This window comes from Elephantulus edwardii, unplaced genomic scaffold, assembly GCF_000299155.1.
Source record: "Elephantulus edwardii isolate Elephantulus edwardi_28Jun2011 unplaced genomic scaffold, EleEdw1.0 scaffold00039, whole genome shotgun sequence".
In the NCBI taxonomy this organism is placed as follows: domain Eukaryota; kingdom Metazoa; phylum Chordata; class Mammalia; order Macroscelidea; family Macroscelididae; genus Elephantulus; species Elephantulus edwardii.
The window spans coordinates 18,859,561-18,880,516 of NW_006399789.1; the positions used below are offsets into that span (position 1 = coordinate 18,859,561).

At 36.8% G+C, this 20,956-nt stretch overlaps 1 protein-coding gene across 1 annotated transcript in view; it reads right to left on the reverse strand.

The window, feature by feature from the left end:
* LAMA2 (laminin, alpha 2) overlaps positions 1-20,956 on the reverse strand; it is a 746,602-nt gene that overhangs the window by 398,342 nt on the left and 327,304 nt on the right. Inside the window, exon 14 of the mRNA XM_006885032.1 lies at positions 19,170-19,381. Within this exon, the coding sequence (XP_006885094.1) occupies positions 19,170-19,381 (212 nt within the window). The remainder of the gene's footprint in view (positions 1-19,169; positions 19,382-20,956) is intronic.

Below are 20,956 nucleotides of genomic sequence, written 5' to 3' on the forward strand. Positions count from 1 at the left end.
GTGCGTGTTATGTGTGAGTACACTACTAGGGATCTCCTGGTCCTTTCTTTTCAATACATATACATTCTTTCCATAAACTTTATAATATAAATTTTTATTCATAAATAAAATGCTGCAAATTTCTCATTGACATTTTCTCATTTCTAGATTAAAATAATTAAAAGTTTTACTGTAAACAACTAAGATTCAGGAATCAGCTTAGGATTCCTATCCTGCTTCTGATACTAGTCTTAGAATCAGTTTAGAGATTATACATAATTATTATTGTTAACTTCTATCAAGTCAAACCCAATTCACAGCAACCCTCTGCACCACAGATCCAAACCTGATCTTAGCCTATTGTTGTTATGTGCCACTGAGTTGACCACAATCCACAGCAAACTTATAAACAATGGTGCTGAAACTTGACCTATGCTCAGCCAATCTCACCATCTCTGACACACCTGATCCCATTGTCATAGTCACAGTATCAGTCCATCTCACCTAGGGTCTTCCTTTTCTGCAGTAATCCTCTACCTTTTCAATCATGATGTCCTTCTCCAAAAACTGATCTCTCCTGGCAACATGCTCAAAATACATGAGAAGTAACTTCAAAATCCTTGCTTCAAATGAGCAAACCAGTTTCACCTCCTCCAGGATAGACCTATTTGTTTCTTGACAATCCATGGTATTTCAATACTCTTCTTGAGCACCACACTCAAAGGCATCAATCCTATCATCCTTATCCTTTGTTCATCTCTCAGATGCATAGCAAGCAATTGAGAAGGCCTAGGCCCAAGTCAGTCACATTTTCAACACTGGACTTCCATCACTATTCTTTAACACTCTGGAGAGATCGTTGACAGCAGATTTTCCCAATGAAACTTGTCTTTGATGCTCTGACTGCTACTACCAAGAGTATTGATAGTGGATCCAAGCAAGACAAAATCATCAACAACCTCTTTCCTTTCTCCATCTAGCATGGTATTTCCTATTAGCTCAGTGGTGGTGACCTTTACTTCTTGATGCTGAGATGCAATCAATGCACATTGAAGGCTGCAATCCTGGACCAAACCCATTGTAGTAGTTATTTTGCCAATAAATATTGTTGAGGGTCTTCCATTCTTTCACGGACTGCCTATTTTTTCAAGGATAATGTCTCTTTCTAAATACTGGCCCCTCTTCAAAATATGTGAGACAAAGATGGCCATCCTTGCCCCTGAGGAGAACTCTGATTGGACTTTTACATGACAGAGTTTGGTCTTCTGGAAGCTCAGGCTATACTTGATACTCTTCACCAACATCATAACTCAAAGACAATAACACTTCATCTTCTTTTTGATTGCCCAACTTCCACATGAAGAAGAGGCAATGAAAATACCAACGTTTACATCTGATGCACATTGATATTTAAACTGAATCTTTAGCACTTTAAAAAGGTCCTTGAAGGTAGAATTGTCTACTTCACCTTACGTTTTGATATTTCTAAAAGTATTTAAAGATTTTGCTTTTATTAAGAATTCTGACTTTTTTAGTGATGTCTAGACATATTTTAACTACAGTAATGTAGGATTCCATGTGTCATATATCTGCAAATAAAATCTGTTAAGAACTTTTTATTTGGTCATGTGCAATCTAAATCAACTTTATAATCTTCTGCCTCACTTTTTAAAAAAATTATTTAATTTGTTTGGAATTCTGGTGATAAAGTGGTAAGACTGCTCTGAAATTTCAAAGGCAAAGGGTTCAAATCCACCCACTGCTTCATGGGAAAATAATGGGCAGTGTCCTCCTATGTGATTTATTGCCTCTAAACACCCACCAGAAGATAATTATTAATTTACATAGTATTTTTAATCTTTTAAAAAACATATATATTCATTTACTTACAAAGTTCATCAAGTCCATATACATTGTTTTCACACTGGATCTTTCCTCTTTCTTTTATCCATTCCTACCTCAACCCATCAACTTGTGTTCAAAATAAAGAAGGGAGTCGATCAGGGATGCACCCTGTCTCCATACCTTTTCAATTTATATGCAGAACAGATCATTCAGGAGGCTGGGCTTTATGAGGAGGAATGTGGCATCAGGATTGGAGGAAAACTCATAAACAAACTATGTTATGCAGAGGACACTATTTTGCTTGCTGAAACTGAGGAGGACCAGAAGCACTTACTCCAGAAGGTCAAGGACTGTAGTCTTTAATATGGATTGAAACTCAACATCAAGAAGACGAAGATTCTCACCACTGGTCCAATTGGCAGCTCCATGATAGATGGAGAAGAGATTGAGGTTGTTAGCAGTTACAGCCTGTCTGGATCCACAATCAACACTCTTGGCACCAGTAGTTAGGAAATCAAAAGACTAATTGCATTAGGTAAATCTGCTGTCAGAGACCTCTCCAGATTTTGAGAAACAACAATGTCAGTCTGAAGACTAAGGTGCATCTGATCCAGGTCATGTTCTTCACAATTACTTGCTATGCATCAGAGAGCTAGGCAATGGATAAGCATAATAGAAGAAGAATCAATATCTTTGAGTGTGGTATTAGAGGAAAGTGTTGGACATACCTTAGACTGGCAAGAGAACAAACAAGTCTGTCCAGAAGATAGTAAAACCAAGTTATTCCTAGGAGGCAGAGATGTTGAAGCTCTGTCTCTCATACTTTGGGTATGTAGCCAGGAGGGACCAGTTCTTAGAAAAGAACATCATTCTTGAAAAGATAGAGGGTCAGCACAGAAAAGGAAGACTCCAGATGAATTAGATCGACACAGTAACTGGAATAATAAGGGTAGGTGTGTTGAAGTCAATGAGAATAAGGTAGGGTCCAGAGTTATTGTGCAGGTAATTTGACAGTACTTAACAATAGCAGCATGGTGTATTCAACACTCTACATGAACACAATTCAAAGGCATCACTTCTTCAGTCTTCCTGTTCATTGTCCAAGATGTGTCACAGTAAGAAACTGAAAATACCATGATTAGATCAGACACTTCATAAACTTTAAAATGACACCCTTGCTCTTTAATGCTTAAAGCACTTTTTAGCACTTGATATAAGATTTATCAATGCACCTTTCATTGGCAGCATTAGTCTTTTCTCCATCTACCGTGATATTGGGTATTGGCCCAGTGGTGAGGACTTTTATTTCACCCATGAGATAGAAACTGTATTGAAGGTAAAGACTTTGATCTTTTGCAATAAGTACCTCAAGACCTCCTCATTTCTCTGGTGGCATAGTTTGTACAGCTTGCACTTATCCATACATATTAAATAGATATGAGGAAAGAGACAACTCTGACACACACTTTTCCTAGTTTTAAAATATAAAATATCCCCTTGTTCATTTAGAGAAATGCCTCCTGATTTATGTTGAGTTGCTTATGAGCACAATTACTTATTCTGGAATACGACTCAATATTATAAAATGACACAGATATCTCTGCACACACATTTCAGATGAGTAAAACTGGATAATTGGGAGGAAAATGACCCATTTTAATGAACACAGAAAATAAGTTAAGAAATGTCACAAAGTTAGGACTCAAGGATAGAGTTGAGAGAACTCACCTGAATGTACCATGACATGTAACTACCTGAATTAATGGACTACTGTACTGAGTTTATATTTCTATTCTTTTTAATTGCTTAATTAGATGATTTCATGGTTGATGTACTAGTTGATTATAGCACAATGTCAAAATTTACCAAACAGCAAACTTGTCAATTGTATGGACACAAAGTCCTACAATTTTCAGTATTGCATTGATAAGAAAAATTTAGCTTTTGAATACTTCAAAATAAACGAGTACAATTAACAATTAAATTGATTGAGAATGATGTTTATAATTGTTGTGTACCATTGGATTGGATACAATCAGCAAAGAAGGAGATTGAGATTAATCGTCTCCAGTGAAGCATCTAGTGGATTTGTATCATATGCTTTCAGGATTGCAGTACAGCTTCTAGGCCACCACAGCTCCCTGAGCATTATTTTTAAAATAAAGATCTAAAAACAAAAATATCTTTAGCAAACTGTCAAATTTCACTTGTCTTTTGGACATCAGATGTTACTTTCCCTAATATGCATAAGCATTTTGAGCTATGAGATATTTCAATATTCAAACATCTTTCCTAGAATATTTGATATTATTATTCACTGAGCAGTCCAATGTTCATTAGGTTTTGCTATTTGTTAAATGGGATTTTGATGTGTTTAACAGTTTAAATGTTACCCATGAAGAAGGCAGCAGTTTATTTTTTTCCCCTTCAATATGGTGATTTTCCTTTCTTAATAGTAGGATGCATTCATTTAAATACATAATGCTGGCAGAAATAAAGTACTGAATTTTAGAGTTGTAAATTCTATCAAAGACAGAACTATTTCACATATTTCACAAATATGTCACATATTTCAGCTTATCCCTATGATTACATATTGAAAATATAGATAAAATAATCAACAAAGAATAAAGATAAAACTATATTCACTATTATTGCAAATATTGAGATGATTATTTATCCTGCTCTTGACTTATACAGTTTTTAATAATTTGTTTTACTATATTTTCATTAGAATTATTTATACTCTACTACGCTAAAAAGCACAGAGACCAAACTAAGGAACAACAAATGTGTTTATCTTAATAATCTTAACTAATTCATTTCTTTATTTTATATTGAAGATTTCTCTCTCATTCTACTTAAAAAGGACATTACTTTGAAGTTGTCACCATAGAAAAATCCTTTATTTCTGTTAAGTTCTGGGCTATTTTCTTTTAAAACATAAGATGACTCAGAATTACCTCTGGCCTCTTTTTGAAATCTCAGAAAACATTTTTCAGAGAAGGCATATAGTATTTACTGTATTCTTAAATAGGTAACAATGTCAATGCATGGGCTATCTAAAAAGGGCTAATCATTTTATCCAAATATTTTCCATTCTACATTAATTCTTACTGCTGCCATTGTTTATAAAATATTAAGAGTTTATCTCTTTCTCTTTTTTTCTACTAGTGTATATTTTTCACATCTATAGTGTACTGATTTTCTGCTGCTATAAATGTCCAGGGATGACCTGTGGGCTCTGGGGGACTAATGGCAAGAAACTGCACTGCAAACCTGAAAACAATCTCCTCCAGTGAGGATAACTGCCTCTGAAAATCTGGGTCAACTGTGGGTAAGTTCCAACATGACAGTACACAATAACAACAATAACAACAAACCATAGATGCCCATGACTGTCTTTTGTACTGGATTGTGAGTTAATAGAATGAAATATTCATGTTCCTAACTTTATATCCTTGTTTTTATATAAACAATAAAATTATAATAATTAGTACTTACTAAGTGACTACTATCATCTATGCAGTATAATGATACTTGTTAAAAATTGTATTCCATGTAAGTTATCACTAGGCCAAGCGTGGCAGTCATTTATTTATCTACATTTACAAGTAAGGAAACTAAAGCTCAGAGTAGCTAAGTGTCTTTTCTAAGAGACCCAGTTAACAACTGATGGAGCATATCAAACTCTGAGTGCAAACCAGTAACCCTCTGACACCTCCAATTATGACAGGTAATACATTAGGTGCTTAAAGTGGCTTATTTTCTCTTTGAACTTTATTTCAATCTCAAAAGTTCGAAATCGTTTTTGCCATTTTACAGAAGGATTTCAGACTTAAAATATATTAATGGAATGTTCTGGAAAGATGTAGCCCAGTCTTTACAACAGAGACAAGCAGAGAGAAAGCAAAAAACCAAACAAGCAAACAAACAAACAAATAAAAAACATATACTGATGATAATTCTAAACCCTATGTTTCAAAGGAAGTCATAAAGAGATAGTTTTCATATTGATTGAAAGACAAAAGTGAATGAAAACACTGATCAGGGAGACAGAGTAGTGAATTGTTAAGAGATCTGATACAGCACAGTCATATTAACTTTTGCAAGCAGCTTTTTGATCTGTCAAACAGCCCAATGCCACAGCAATGTCCATATCTCCCTTTGTTAGTACAGTGACTTCTCTGCATGTATTCATCCACCAGGTGGTCAGCAGTCCTACCCCTGGCCCTATCCCAGCTAGGTCTGGAGCCAAGGTTTATTCATTATACATCATCTGGTGCTCTGCAGATCTGAATGGCCAACCCAAAACCATGAATCTCTGTCTCTGGTGTCAGCCAGAATCTGCTTATGTTTGGGCTAATGAGCTAGCCCTAAAGCTAGCTCCTGCTCAGAAACACTGTCTGTGGTCAGGATCATTGATCCTCATGGATTGGCAAAAATTGTCTACGACTGGTCTCCACTGAGAAGTCATTGGCCAGCATATGCTCATTTTTTGGAGCTGTACCACAAACGTGTACTCTTTGCCTCCTGGTCACAGCAAGATCGTGGTGTCCTCGGTCATCTCTAAGTTAGCGGCTTCATCTGCTAGGTGAACAAAATCCGTTACTACCAATTATTAACAGACTGAAACCAACATCAGGCCAACTTTCCCTCACTTGCTTTATATTCAGAATGAACAGAGAAATGCAAACATACTTTCATCCTGTATCATGCCCACCAAAAACACAAGATGGGAAAGACTAAGAATTGTCAAATTAGTAAGCTACAGAGTACATCACACTGCTCAATCATGTACGTCAAAATAAAACAATACAAAGCAACACAACCATGAGATCTCAGAGGTAACAAATAAGTTGAAACTACACACAAAATATCAGGACAGTATGGTAAAATCAACTGACCAAAATACAGGACAGGAAAATCTTTCAGAGGAAAAAATGTTACAGATATACCCCCAGATATGGGATTAAAATAAAAAAAAAGATAGCTAAATTGTCTTCATTGTTGTTGTTGTTGTTATGTGCCATCGAGTCGTTTGCGACTCATAGTGACCCTATGTACAACAGCCCTAAACCCCGCTCTATCCTGTGCCAATTGCATTGCCTCTGACACACCCATCCCGATTACCCCAGTCACTGAATCAATCCACCTCATAGAGGGTCTTCCCCTCCTGTGCTGTCCCTCTACTCTACCCAGCATGATGTCCCTCTCCAAAGACCTGTCTTTCCTTGTAACATGTCCAAAGTATGTCAGACGGAGCCCCAGAATCTTTGCCTCTATGGAGTAGCCTGGCTTAAGCCTCTCTAGGATGAATCTGTTTGTTTTCTTGGCAGTCCATGGTACATTCAATACTCTTCTCCAGCACCACAGCTCAAAGGCGTCAATTCTCCTTCTGTCCTCCCTCGTCATTGTCCAGCTCTCTGATGCATAACAAGTGATTACAAAGACCATGGCCTGTATCAGGCGCACCTTCGTCTCCAAAGAGACACCATTGCTCTTGAGTATTTTAGAGAGGTCCCCAACAGCAGACTTTCCCATTGCAATATGTTTTTTTATTTCCTGGCTGCTGGTGCCAAGAATATTGACTATGGAGCCGAGCAAACTGAAGCTGTGAACAATCTAAATCTCTTCACCATCCATCCTGATGCTACCAATTGGTCCAGTGGTGAGAATCTTTGTCTTCTTGACATTGAGCCTCAGTCTATACTGAAGGCTGCAGTCCTTGACCCTCTGCAGTAAGTGCATGAGGTCCTCCTCAGTTTCAGCGAGCAAGGTTGTGTCATCTGCATAACACAGATTTTTTTTTCTTAATCTAATTGTTCACAGCTTCAGTTTGCTCTGCTCCACGGTCAACACTCTTGGCACCAGTAGCCAGGAAATCAAGAAATGTATTGCGATGGGAAAGTCTGCGGTTAGGGACCTCTCCAAAATACTCAAAAGCAGCAGTGTCTCTCTGGAGACTAAGGTCCGCCTGATACAGGCCACAGTTTTTGCAATCACTTGTTATGCATCAGAGAGTTGGATAATGACTAGGGAGGATAGAAGGAGAATTGACGCTTTTGAGTTGTGGTGCTGGAGAAGAGTATTGAATGCACCATGGACTGCCAAGAAAACAAACAGATTGATCGTAGAGAAGATTAAACCAGGCTGCTCCTTGGAGGCAAGGATTCTGGGGCTTCGTCTGACATACTTTGGACATATTGTAAGGAGAGACAGGTCTTTAGAGAGGGACATCATGCTGGGTAGAGTAGAGGGACAGACAGCACAGGAGGGGAAGACCCTCTATGAGGTGAATTGATTCAGTGACTGGGGTACTCGGGATGGGTGTGTCAGAGGCAATGAGATTGGCACAGGATAGAGCACGGCTTAGGGCTGTTGTACATAGGGTTGCTATGAGTCACAAATGACTCGACGGCACATAGCAACAACAACAACAACAATTGTCTTCATTAGATTAAGAAAAAGTTCTAGGAAACAGATAAAAATCTAGAAAAACACAGGCAAGATTCTTTTATTGTTTTGTTGTTAAGTGCTGTTGAGCAAAGTACAACACATAGCAACCTTATGAACAAGAGATCTGAACCCTGTCTTACCTTGTGCCATCCTCATAATTTCTGACAAATTTGAGCTCAGTGCTGCAGTCATCACATCAATCCACCTGATTGCGGGTCCTACTCTCCATCATCATGCCTTTTTCGAGTATGATGTCCTTCTCCAAGGAATAATCTCTCCTAGCAACATCTTCCAAGTATATAAGCCAGAGTTTTGCCATCCTTGCCTCCAATAGGAATTTTGACTGCACCTTCTCCAGCACTATTCTATATCACCACAGTTTGAAGGCATCAATTATCCTCCTGTCATCCTTATCCGTTCTCCAGCTTTTCAGATACATATCAAGTAAGTAAAAAGACCATGGTCTAAATCAGGCACAGGTTAGTCCTCTAGTCCTCAAACTAATGCCATTGCTTCTCAATAGATTGGAGAGGTCTCTAAGTGATGACTCTCCCAATTCAAAATAACTCCTGATCTCCTGGATGCTGGTACAAAGTGTACTGATTGTGGATCAAAGTAAGGCAAAGTCGTTGGTAGTTTCAGTATTTTCTCCACCTATCATTATGTTGACTATTGGTCTAGTGGTAATAATTTTTGTTTTCTTGATGCTGAAATACAATCTATATATAAGGCTGCAATGTTTGATCTTTTGCAGTAAGTACTTCAAGTTCTCCTCACTTTCAGCAAGCAAAGTTATGTCATCCGCATACCAAATGTATGGATGCTCATCAGATCTTGATGCCATATTCTTCTTCATAGAGTCCAGTTTTGTAAATCATTTGCTCAGTATATAGATTGAATAGGTATGGAGAAAATAAATATGACCCTGATGCACATCTTTCTTAATTTTAAACCATGAAGCCAGGCTGCTCCTTGGAGGCAAGTATTCTGAAGCTTCATCTGACATACTTTGGACATGTTGCAAGCTGGGATCAGTCCTTGGAGAGGGACATCATGCTTGGGAGAGTAGAGGGACAGTCCAAGAGAGGAAGACCATAAATGAGATGGCCTGATTCAGTTACTGGGGTAATGGGGGTAGGTGTATCAGAGACAATAAGATTGGCACAGGATGGAGTAGAGTTTAGGGCTTTTGTACATAGGGTTACTATGAATTGCAGGTGACTCTTGGTCTAGGCTTAGGTTTCATTATGAGTACAATCAAGTGTTATGGGATTCCCATTCTTTGTGTTAGCCATAATTTGCTATGATCCACACAAAATACCTTTGCATAGTTAGTAAGGCAAAAATAAACATTCTTCTGGTATTCTTTCTTTTCAGCCAGGATCCATCTGATATCAGCAATGATATCTCTGGTGTCACATAGCCTTTTAAATTCATCTTTAATATCTATGCACTGTTATAGTTATTTTTAGTGATCCCAGACAGTATTTTGCTTGCATATGATATAAATTATATTGTTGAATAATTTTCATATTTTTTTGGGTCACCTTTCTTGAAAGTGAGAACAAACATGGATCTCTTCCAGTCTGTCAGCCAGACAGCTATTCTCCAAATTTCATGGTATAGACTGGTGAGTATGTCATTTCAACTGATGTTCCATCAATTCTTAGGGCCTTATATTTTGCTTATTGCTTCATTGCAGCTATTACTTCTTCCTTAGTTACCATTAGCTCTTAATCGTATAGACTATACTGAAATAGTTCATGATCAATTAATTCTTTTTGGCATAATGATTCTGTGTATTCTGTTCTTCTTTTTATGCTTCCTGGATCATTCAATATTTTGCTCATTGCATCTCTAAGCATTGCAACTCAAGGCTTTAATTTTTCAGTTTCTTAGCTTAAGAAGTGCCAAGTGAATCCTTATCTCTTTATTCTTCAATTCTAGGTGTCTCAATATTCCCCTAGAATAGTTTGCTTTGTCTTCTCTAGCTGTCCTTGGAAATCTTCTGTTAAGCTCTTTTACTTCAACATCTCTTCCTTTTATTTTGGCTTCTTGATGCTTTGGTGCAAGCACCACCAACAGAAGAAGAATTTGCACCTATCTCTAATATCATTCTTTAGGTAGAATCTGCAACCTTCTAACTTTCCCCAGGAAGTACCAGACCTTAGTCAAAGTTCCTGGACTTAGAGGAAGCAAGCAGAGGCAAAAGAAGAAAGAATTTTACACCCATCACCATTATTTTCTTTCAAATAAAACTCCCAACCCTTTGAATTCTCTAAGACTTTGTCCATAGCTCCTGGGTTTACATCAAGCAAGTAGAGGCAATAGAATAAAATATTTTCCACCTATCTCCTCTATCTTCATTCAGGTAGAACTTCCAACCCTTCACCTTCCACCAGGCCTTGTTCACACTTCTGGGCTTAGAGCAAGCAAACAATGGCAACAAACGTTACTTTAAAATAATTATAAGACAGAAGAACAAGTTGACAAAATAAACATGTAGTAGTCATACAAAGATAGTAAATGAAAATTAGAAGACTAAAACTAAAATCTAAGAAACAGATCATGCATCAGAACAACAAACAAGAAGAACTGAATCATTGGAAGAATTACTGAAATGAAAAGAAATTTTTCAATATATTATAGGAAAAAAACAGGAAATAGGAGGAAGGAATGAAGGAAGATCAAGTATTTATGAGGGATATCATCAAAAGGAATAAGTTAAGTGTGAGTGGAAGGATAGCACACACATTGTGAAATGTTCCATAAAAAACTCCCAAAAATATAATACGTAATTTAAAACAGTAACAATGAATAAAAGTAAGAAAAATATAAACAAATTTAGCTCATTATAAAAACCATTTAAAGTAATCAGCAATATTACACAAACTGAAACACACATGCAAAAGTGCATGAAAAAAACCCAGAAATACGATATTTTTTAAATTACACTAACTTACACTAAAAGTGAATGAATTAAATTTATCAATCAAGAGGCAAAACAAAGAATAATGTAACAGATAAGAACACATGACACAACAATATGTTGTCTACAAAAGACACACCTTTAACACAAGGAAAAAAATTGACTGGGAAATATATATAAATCACAGGACAATTAAAATATAATGTAGCTGACTATATTAAAGTCAGATAAAATATATTTCAAGGTAAGAATTAGATTAGTATAAGAGACAAGGAAGAATATTACATATTGATTAAAAGCTCAATAGAAGATTAAAAAGGCTACTTGAAAAAGAGGACACAACTGTAATTAATACTGTATTCATAATTCATTCTGCTAAGATTAGTAGTAGGCCAGTTACATGAAGTACAGCATCACCAGAGTCCCAAATGTTTGATTTTCTATTTGACACTATGATTTTGACATCAACAGTCCTTCTTTTATTTAGTTCCCTCACTCTTCTATGTTCCTTAGGTTTAGTGGTTTGCTGGAAGCTCTCTCAGAAACTCAGACTTCTCAGAGAAATGACTCACATGACTGGAGGTATGCCAGATTTGTAGAGTTAACTTTGAGAATTCCTTAAATCAAAAGAGAATGCAAATGATCATACCAAACTCTTTGGGACACGAGAATCAAGTACTCAGAGGCCAACTGATAGGAATAAACACACCTATCAAAATAGAAGAAAGAACTTTAACATAACATCTAAGGCAATTAGAAAAACAAGAGCAAACAAACCCTAAAGTCTCTAAAAGAAGGAAAATGGTAAATATTATACATTGTTGTCATGTACCAGTGAGTTAGGTATAATTTATAATGACCCCATGAGAATCAGATTGAAAATATGGCCTGTCATGTACCATCCTTACAATCTCTACTATGCTTGAGGCAATTGCCACTGTCACTGTATCAATCCATCTTGTTGACAATCTTCCTCTCTTCCTCTGACTCTCCACCATTCAAGGGCTGGTCATTCCTAATAATGTGCACAAAGTACATGAGATGAAGTGTCACCATCCTTACTTCTATGGAACCCTGGTTGTACTTCCTCCAGATTTATATGTTCTTTTGAAAGTCCATGGATTATTCAACAATCTTTTCTGACACCATAATTCAAAGTCTTCCTTATTCAATGTTCACCCTTCAAAGGCAAAGAAAAATGTCATTGCTTAGATTAAGAACACCTTGATTTTAAACTGGCATTCTTGCTCTTTAGTATTTTGGGGAGGTCCTGGACATCAGATTTTCCCAGAGAAACACATCTTTTGATTTTTAACTACTGCTTTCATGGGTGTCAATTATGGTTAGGAGTGAAATAAAATCACTGACAACATCAATATTTTCTCTAGTCATTCTTATGTTGCCTACTGATCTAGTAGTCTTAAATCTCTTGGATTTCAAGTCTCTATTTCAAGTCTTCTTTACTTTCTTCAAGCAAGGTTGTATCATCTGCACAACACATGTCATTAAAGAATATTTCTCTAAACCTGATGTCATATTTTTTTCCATAAAGTCTAGCTTTTTAAATTATTTGCTCAGCATATAGACTGAATAAGTATTGAGAATGAATAAAAACTGGATGCCCATTTTTCCTTATTTTAAACCATACATTGTTCCCTTGTTCTGTTCAAACAACTGCTTCTTGGGTTTTATATATATTTCTTGTGAGCATAATTAAGTGTTATGGAATTCCTATTCTTCTCAATGTTAACTATAATTTGTTATGACCCACACAGTCAATTGCCTTTGTATAGTTAGTAAAATATATATGAATACATTTCTGCCATTCTCTGCTTTCAGCCCAGATCCATCAATCATCAGCAATGATACCCTTTCTTCCAAGGCCTCCTTTAAATTCAGTTCGAATTTCTAGGAGTTATCTATCAATGCACTGTTCTTCCTATTTAAAACAATCATCAGGAACATCTTAATTGAATGTGATATTAATGATATTGTTAGATAATTTCAAGACTGTTGAGTTGCCTTTTTGTGGAATGGGAATAAATATGTATCTCTGTCTACCAATTGGCCAATTCATCTGGTCTTTCATCTGTTAGTATTTAATGCCATAAAAGAAAAAGAGGTAATATCTTCCCCCTTTATTTCTTAATACCCTTCCCACTCAGAGATCAGAGGAGTGGCTTTCTTCACCCACCCCTACTTACCAGGTAGCAGACAGTGTTTACCCTCAGCCAACCATGTTAGTTTACCTTCAGCTGCCAGGCTCAGCTCAACTTCAAGCATGCCAAAATCATCTTGAACCTAGAGTCAGACACTCTCAGAGAATTCTTGGAGCCTAGGGACTGTGCCCAACTACAGCCATTAGCATCCAGTCTAGTGGAAGCACCAACTCTTCTTGGGGTCAGCCCCTCTTACTGAGTGTCTATACCCAACACACAACACAACTACATTGGCCACATTTGAACATCTTAGATCAACCTTAGCTGTCTTTTGTGGTAGCTATTTCTGGGTACTTTACCTGCAGCAGTCCTCATGATTGGCAAAGACACCATATCTAGGCCACGCAGACGAACTTAAACTTCTCTGAAGCTAGACAAAACTCTACCACAGGCTGGCTGCTCCAATCTTTGACTCAATCTAGACCAGAAAAAGTGCTACCTAAGACCTCACTCACATTTTAGGGCATTGGTCACCAGTCAGAAAGCAGATGATCTGACCTGGCTGAGCATCCCAACTCCAACCTTCTGCTAGGTTGTCTGATGTACTGCCCTAGGTCAAATAATTTGTTTCCCATTTCCAAAATATGTTGGCATATGCTACTATACACATCCAGAGATGCATCTGTTTGTCAAAGCACATTGGTTGGTATTCCAACTATACCTGGGATCTTATTCTTCACTTTCAGTGCAGCATGAACTTACTCATTTAGCCCCTCTGGTTCTTGCTACTAGTCTAGATGGCTCAGTGTTGACCAATAACTCTATATCCTTTTCATCTTCTTTTGATGTTTTCTGCATCATTCAAGATATTGTCCAAAGAATCCTTTAGTACTGTGAGTCGAAGCTTGGATAAATTCATCAGCTTTTTCAGCTTGAGAAAAGACAAGTGTGTTCTTCTATTTCAGTTTTCTAACATCATTTCTTTGCACATTTAATTATAATATTTTGTACTGTCTTCTCAAACTGCCCTTTAAAATCTTTAATTCAGCTCTTCTACTTTTGGCATTCATTTCCAGTTAGTTGGCTTCATTTCTTTCCACTAAGAGATTCAGAGTCTATTCTGACTTCCTTTTAGGCTTTCCTTTCTTCCTTGTCTTTGTAGAGATGTTTGTTGTCCTCACAAGAGATGATATCTTTGAGGTCATTCCTCAAATTATTAGTGATCAGCATTCAAATCTATTCTTGAGTTTTGTGGATTTTTTTTAATTCAGTAGGGATAAACTCAAGTTTATTGTTGGTTCTTACAGGTGAACTTAATTTTAAATTTTCATCATCAGCTTAACACTTGCATATATTCCAAGAAGCCCCTGATCTTATTTTGACTGTTGATACTAAGTTTCTCCTACATCTCTTTCCATGTAATAAATTTGACTCCTGTGTAGTCAATCATGTGAGATCCAAGCACATAGTCACCATTCATATTTTCTTTAAAATATATTTGCAAATGAGTAACTCATTCAGTGTCAAAATTCTTTCATGAGATCAAACTTCCATCCTCATTTCTGTCTCCAAGGTCATATTTCTGACTACTGTTCCTTCTTTCTTTCCAACTTAAATTCCAGTCACAAGTTACTAGAATTGTGTCTTCATTGCTTGCTCAATCTATTTCAGACTACAAAAGTATGTGCTCTCTTCAGATTTTGCCTCATACATGTAAAATCTCTTCCATGTCCACATGACTAAGTCTGGCATCTGAGCTGCGTGTGTTGTCAGCATTCCCACACCACTTTGAACTTCTGATAATTTAATAAGTCTCAGAATGTATTACACTTTCAATTCAATCTTTTCCCTCAGGAAAAACCAACCAGCCAAACAAACAAAACAAAACAATCACCTTACATTATTGCTATTTATAGTATATTGGCCAAAATAAGTCAGTCAATCACATCTACCTTCAAATACTACCTTCAATGTTGCAAAAAGAATGAAGAGGTGGGCTCTAAGGTCTCCTCAAAGGTACAAGAAGACCATATTTTGTGTACTGTTTTGTATGTAACAGATGTTCTTGAATATCTAGAAACTCTCTTTTGTGTTAAAGATCTATGTGTCGTTATTCTTATTAGGTGCTGTTGAGTCAAGTATGACCCTCAGTGACCTTATGAACAACAGATTTGAACCCTGTCCTGACTGAATCTGAAGTTTAGGAAATTTAGAGATATGTAGTGAATTTAAACTTGGTTTTTTTTAGTAAAATGAGAATATAAGTTTTTCTTTTTATTCTCACCTAACTCATGTAGACCATGAACAAGAAGAAAATTAATTTTATTGTACGGGACTAACAGCTCTAATTTCCTAGGGAGTAGAGAGTTGTCAACCCAAAGGGAGACAGTTTGAATCCACCAGTTGCTTCACATGAGAAAGATGGGCAATCTCCTTCTATGTGATTTATAGCCTCCGAAAACCTGCTGGAAGGTAAGCTATGCATCAGTCTCAACTGGACAATAAAGGGTTTTTGAGGAGAGCATTCTGGGAGAGAATGTCAGCAAAAACTGGACCATTGTGGGATCAACAGTATATGTTCTTTTGTAGAATTCTTGAGAACTTGCACCGGGAACTTGGCATACTTGGGGATATGTTATTGTTTGGAATGGTACAAGTCAGATAGAAATGATTTCTTTTTTTGGAATGGTACAAGTCAGATAGAAATGATTTCTTTTTATATGATGGTAGTGGTTGTTGTTAGGTGCTGTTTAGTAGAGTACTACTCATAGTGACCCTATGACAACAGATTTGAACCCTGTCCTATCCTGTGCCCACTTCATCTCCTCTGACACACTTGAGCCCACTGCTGCAGTCACCATGTCAATCCATCTGATTGAGGGACTTCCTCTCTTTTGCTGACCCGCCACATTTCCAAGAGTGATGTCTCTTTCCAAGGAATAGCCTCTCCTAGCAATATGGCCAAGTATGAGAAAGGAAGGATGTTAAAATAGATGAACAAATATGACCCCAAACCGACACCTTGACATTCCCATAACTGGAATGATGTCTTCAGGATTGGTTTACCTGCAAAAAAAAAAAAAGTTATTTCTGACCCCCACCCCCTATTATTCACCTGTGCCACTAAGTTTGTCCTCCCAAGATCACTCTGGTTGTGCTTTTTCCAGATATATGTAGAGTGCTCTTTTCAACACTGCAACTTAAAGGCCTCAATCAATGCTTTTGAGTTGTGTTTTGTGGTGATCATAAATAAATAGAGTGTTTTTTCATATGATCTATTAATAAGGTGGTATGTGGTAACTATTAATAAAGGGCTAATTCTAATTCACAGTGATATTTGCCACATCAAGTCAAAAGAGGGCAAACCCAAACTTGTGTTTACAATCATTGAATAACTAAATTTAAATACAAGTCAAAAACCCCAAACTGCAAAGCCACTCTAATTGTACGACACAATTCCATCAAATTTTGCAGCAGGCAGATCTAAGATTATTTGCGGAGGTAACTTCCAGGGAAGTAAATCTTTCCAAAATAAACCCGCTTATAATCATGACTTCCGTGTTGTTGTTGTCATTGTTATTTAAGTAACTTCAATTTATTTCTGCTTGCACACAGACTGTATTCCAGCTCAGAAACCCACAGTGCAAGACAAGTTGAAATCAATTCAGGTGATGCTTGACAAATATGACTCAATCAACCAATCATAGATAAATAAAATATAACAAGCTTACCGACCCTGGATTCATGCTGGCTTTTCGCTCGCCAGAATGGGCAGGAGTTTCAAATCTGACATTGGCTTTGACTTCTGGAGTCACAGTTCTTTAGGCCGTACAGATAGCAAAAGACAACCACCTCGCCGGATTAGCACTCGTGTCTCTTCTCATAACTACCCTTTCTGAGCATGTCGCTCATATAATGGGGAAGCGTCAGAAGACTCCAAATGAAACTAATGATTTTAAGATGGGTAGACACTGAAACTGTCTGACATATATCAGGAGGAAAAGCCTGTGGATTAACTAGTTTGAGAAGCAATACTGCCAAAAATAAATAAGCCCCCAAGCCACTTTTTGTCAATTTGGCTGTCATTCATTTTGAAAGCTAGAGGACTCATCTCCTTTGCTCTGTTTAAACATCATGACAATCTCTATTTACTAAATGGGGGAAAAAAACATAATTAATTCCTAAGTGCTGCTTCACACCCTCATGGCATTTTAACCCAGTGTCTATCAGAATTGCCTATGCAAAAGAAGTACATTGTTTGGCAATGGTTCTGTTTATGAATCTGCAGTTCCCTCCTTTGGGAGATGATAATGATGATTACACTCTGTTGAAATATTACAAGTGAAAGACAAACTAAGCGGTGCAGGCAAATCACAGGGGGTGGGATTCAGCAATCACAGTCCTCCTGTAGATGAACCAATCCTGGAGACAGTGTTCTGATTATGAGAATGTCAAGTTGTCAGTTTTGGGTCATATTTGATCATCTAACATAACATGATTTAAAATGAAGATGCTATGATTTTTTTTGTCATTATATCTACTTATTATTTGAACAGAAAAGCAAAAGAGAACTCATTCAGTCAGACACAGTGGAAATGAAAATGTTGTCAAAAAATAAAAGTCGTTCTAAAAGTGAAAAGAATTCCTGCTTATACTCAGCCAGATATGGACATGTTTGCCTTAAACGTTCTCTTTAAAGGGAAAAAAAAAAAGGAAAGAGAGCGAGAGAATGAAAAAGAAATAATCTAAAAAACTATGCTAGGTAATGAGCACTTTACATAATTATTACATTTAATTTTCACATTGACCCTGGAATATAGGCATTATTATTTCCACTTTCCACTTGAAGAAATCAAGGTTTCACAAGGACCCAGCACTGACTGAAGGTCACACAGATAATGAGCAACAAGCTTGAAATTCCACTCAGGTTTGACACAAAGCTCATACACTTTCCTCTGTACCATGCCGAACGGTGTCATCTCAAGAGTGTTTTACAGAGATCTGTGGCTAGTAGAAGATTCTTTATTTCTCATGATAAATGATGTATCACCAAGTTAAAAAAAATAATTAATGGAAAAATATTTTGCAAGTAATTTTGAAAATATGGGCATCGTGGAATCATATTTCCTTAGTTTTCTATGACCCACACGTGAGTCATAAATGGAATTTTATTTGACAATATACAATGTCTCAGCATTCTGAGGTTAGGGGCCATTAAGATAGTTTTGACTCTTAACGACCCCTTCTGGCAGAGCCAAACTATCTATAAAGTTTCATGACTGTGACCCTTGTGGAAGTGGATCATCAGGTCTTTCTCACACAGTGTCATTGTGTGGATTTGAACATTTAACCTAACCTTCCTTAGTTTTGATGGTCTTAACCTTATGCACTATGTGGTTTAAATAGGAATCCAGTATGTGTCACATTTTCTGGCAATATTTTAAAAGAATTATTAATACTACCAGAAAACCAATACATATTTATTCAGAGTATTGCCATTTTAAAGCTATAAGAAATCCACCCTTTGGGAAACTAGTCTTTCATTTTCTTCTACTCTGAAGATTAAGAAAAATTATAAAAAAAATAAAAATTAACCCACATCATTGTTGTTGTTATTGTTAGGTGACATCAAGCTGCTTACAAATCATAGTGACCTTATGAACAACAGATCTGATCTTTACCTTGTCCTGTGCCATCCTCAAATTCTGAAAAGCACTAGAAAGCTTTGAATTCACCAGTTTGCATAGTTGCCCCAAAGTAAACATGTGGGCACTGGGAAACGCAGTTCTTGATTTTACCTGAAGATGGCATCCATCCCAAGGCTGTATGTGGTTTGTATAAGGAGCCTCTTTAAACTTGCAAGCACTGTCATAAATTCTTTTCTACTGACTGGAACATTTGTGCCATGTATGGTAAATAATTCTTCTTTAAATGACAGGACACTAATATGTTCTTCAGATGGCTGCAGATAGACCTCATCTTGGGCTGTGTTGATTTTCAAGCCACTTCCCTAAAGGGTAAAAGGAAAGCATACAGAGGTAAAACAATGAAAAGAGGCTCCAAAACGGTAGAAGCATTAATACCATACACAGCAAGCTTCTCAGTATCTGTATTCAATTTCTCAGTAGGCTTTTAATTTCAAACTGGCTTCACCTGTCATTCAGCATATTTCTAGTAGAAATAAAGGGAAGGCAATGCAATTTAAATATCATCCATGGCAAAATACATTATAAAATAAAAGCTTTTTTTCATCTTATACTTTCTCACTTACTCAGATATTTAAGACAACTATTCACAAACACACATATGATTATAAACACTTCTATTTTATAAAAGTAGGAAAAATTATATATTTAAAAGTTTGCGTAGGTTGTACAGGGCAAAATAGAGGAAACTTTAGAGTTTAGTTATTGATTGAAAGAATTTTTCTATAGTGCAACAATATAAAAAAATGACAAAATAAACAAGAAAACTTCTATAGTCTAAAGTGCTCAAGAGTATGTTGCTGTTGTTGTTAGGTGCTATTGGGTTGACTATGACTCATGACGACACTAAGAATAACAGTTCTAGACTATATCCTATCCTGTACCATCCTCATGAACTTGGTCATGCTTCAGATCAGTGGTCGTCAATGTGTCAATCTATCTCATTGAAGACCTTTCTCCCTTCCCCAGCACGATGTCTCTCTTCAAAGATAAGTTCCTCCTGTTATATGTCCAAAGTAACTGAGATGAAGTTTCACCAGCCTTGCCTATAAGGAATACTCTGGTTGCACTTCCTTCAAAGTGGATTTGTTCTTTGGGCAGTCCATGTGTATTGAATACTCTTCATCAACACCTCAATTAAAAGATGTTTATTGTTCTTTGGTCTTCTGCATTCATTGCCCAGCTTTCAGATCCATAGTGTAAAACACCAAGATAACAACCTTATAATAAAGAGTGTGCTAAAACACTAATATAACAACATTATAATAAAGAGTGTGCTAAGTGATCTATTCTTTTTAGCAGATCCCTTTGAGATCACTAATTAAATACATTTAAGTATTCAATATTTTACATTTAGAGAAAAAATGTTTTCAAGGAAAAAAAATCTAGTTGCAATTCTGTTTTTCAGGCATACACTTATTTAACAGATAAGTGCCGGATCATTTCAGCCAATATGGGGAATATTAAATATGGAAAGGGTTGAGTCACTGACTTGGGGGTTGATGTTGCTGCTATGTGCCATTGAGTTACTTGTGACTCATAGTGATCCTATGTACAACAGCCCTAAAATCTGCCCTGTCCTTTGCCAAATTTCCTGTCTCCAACATACCTATCCTCATTACCCCAGTCACCATATCGATCCATCTCATCAATGGGATCCCTCTCTTTCTCCATCCCTCCATCCTTCAAAGCATGATGTCCCTCTCCAAGGACCAGTCCCCCCTTACAACATGCCCAAAGTATGCCAGACAAAGCCTCAGAATCCTTGCCTCTAAGGAGCATGCAGGCTTCACCCTCTCTAGGATGAACTTGTTTGTTCTCCTGGCAGTCCATGGTATGTTCAAAACTATTCTCCAGCACCAGAGATCAAAAGTATCAAT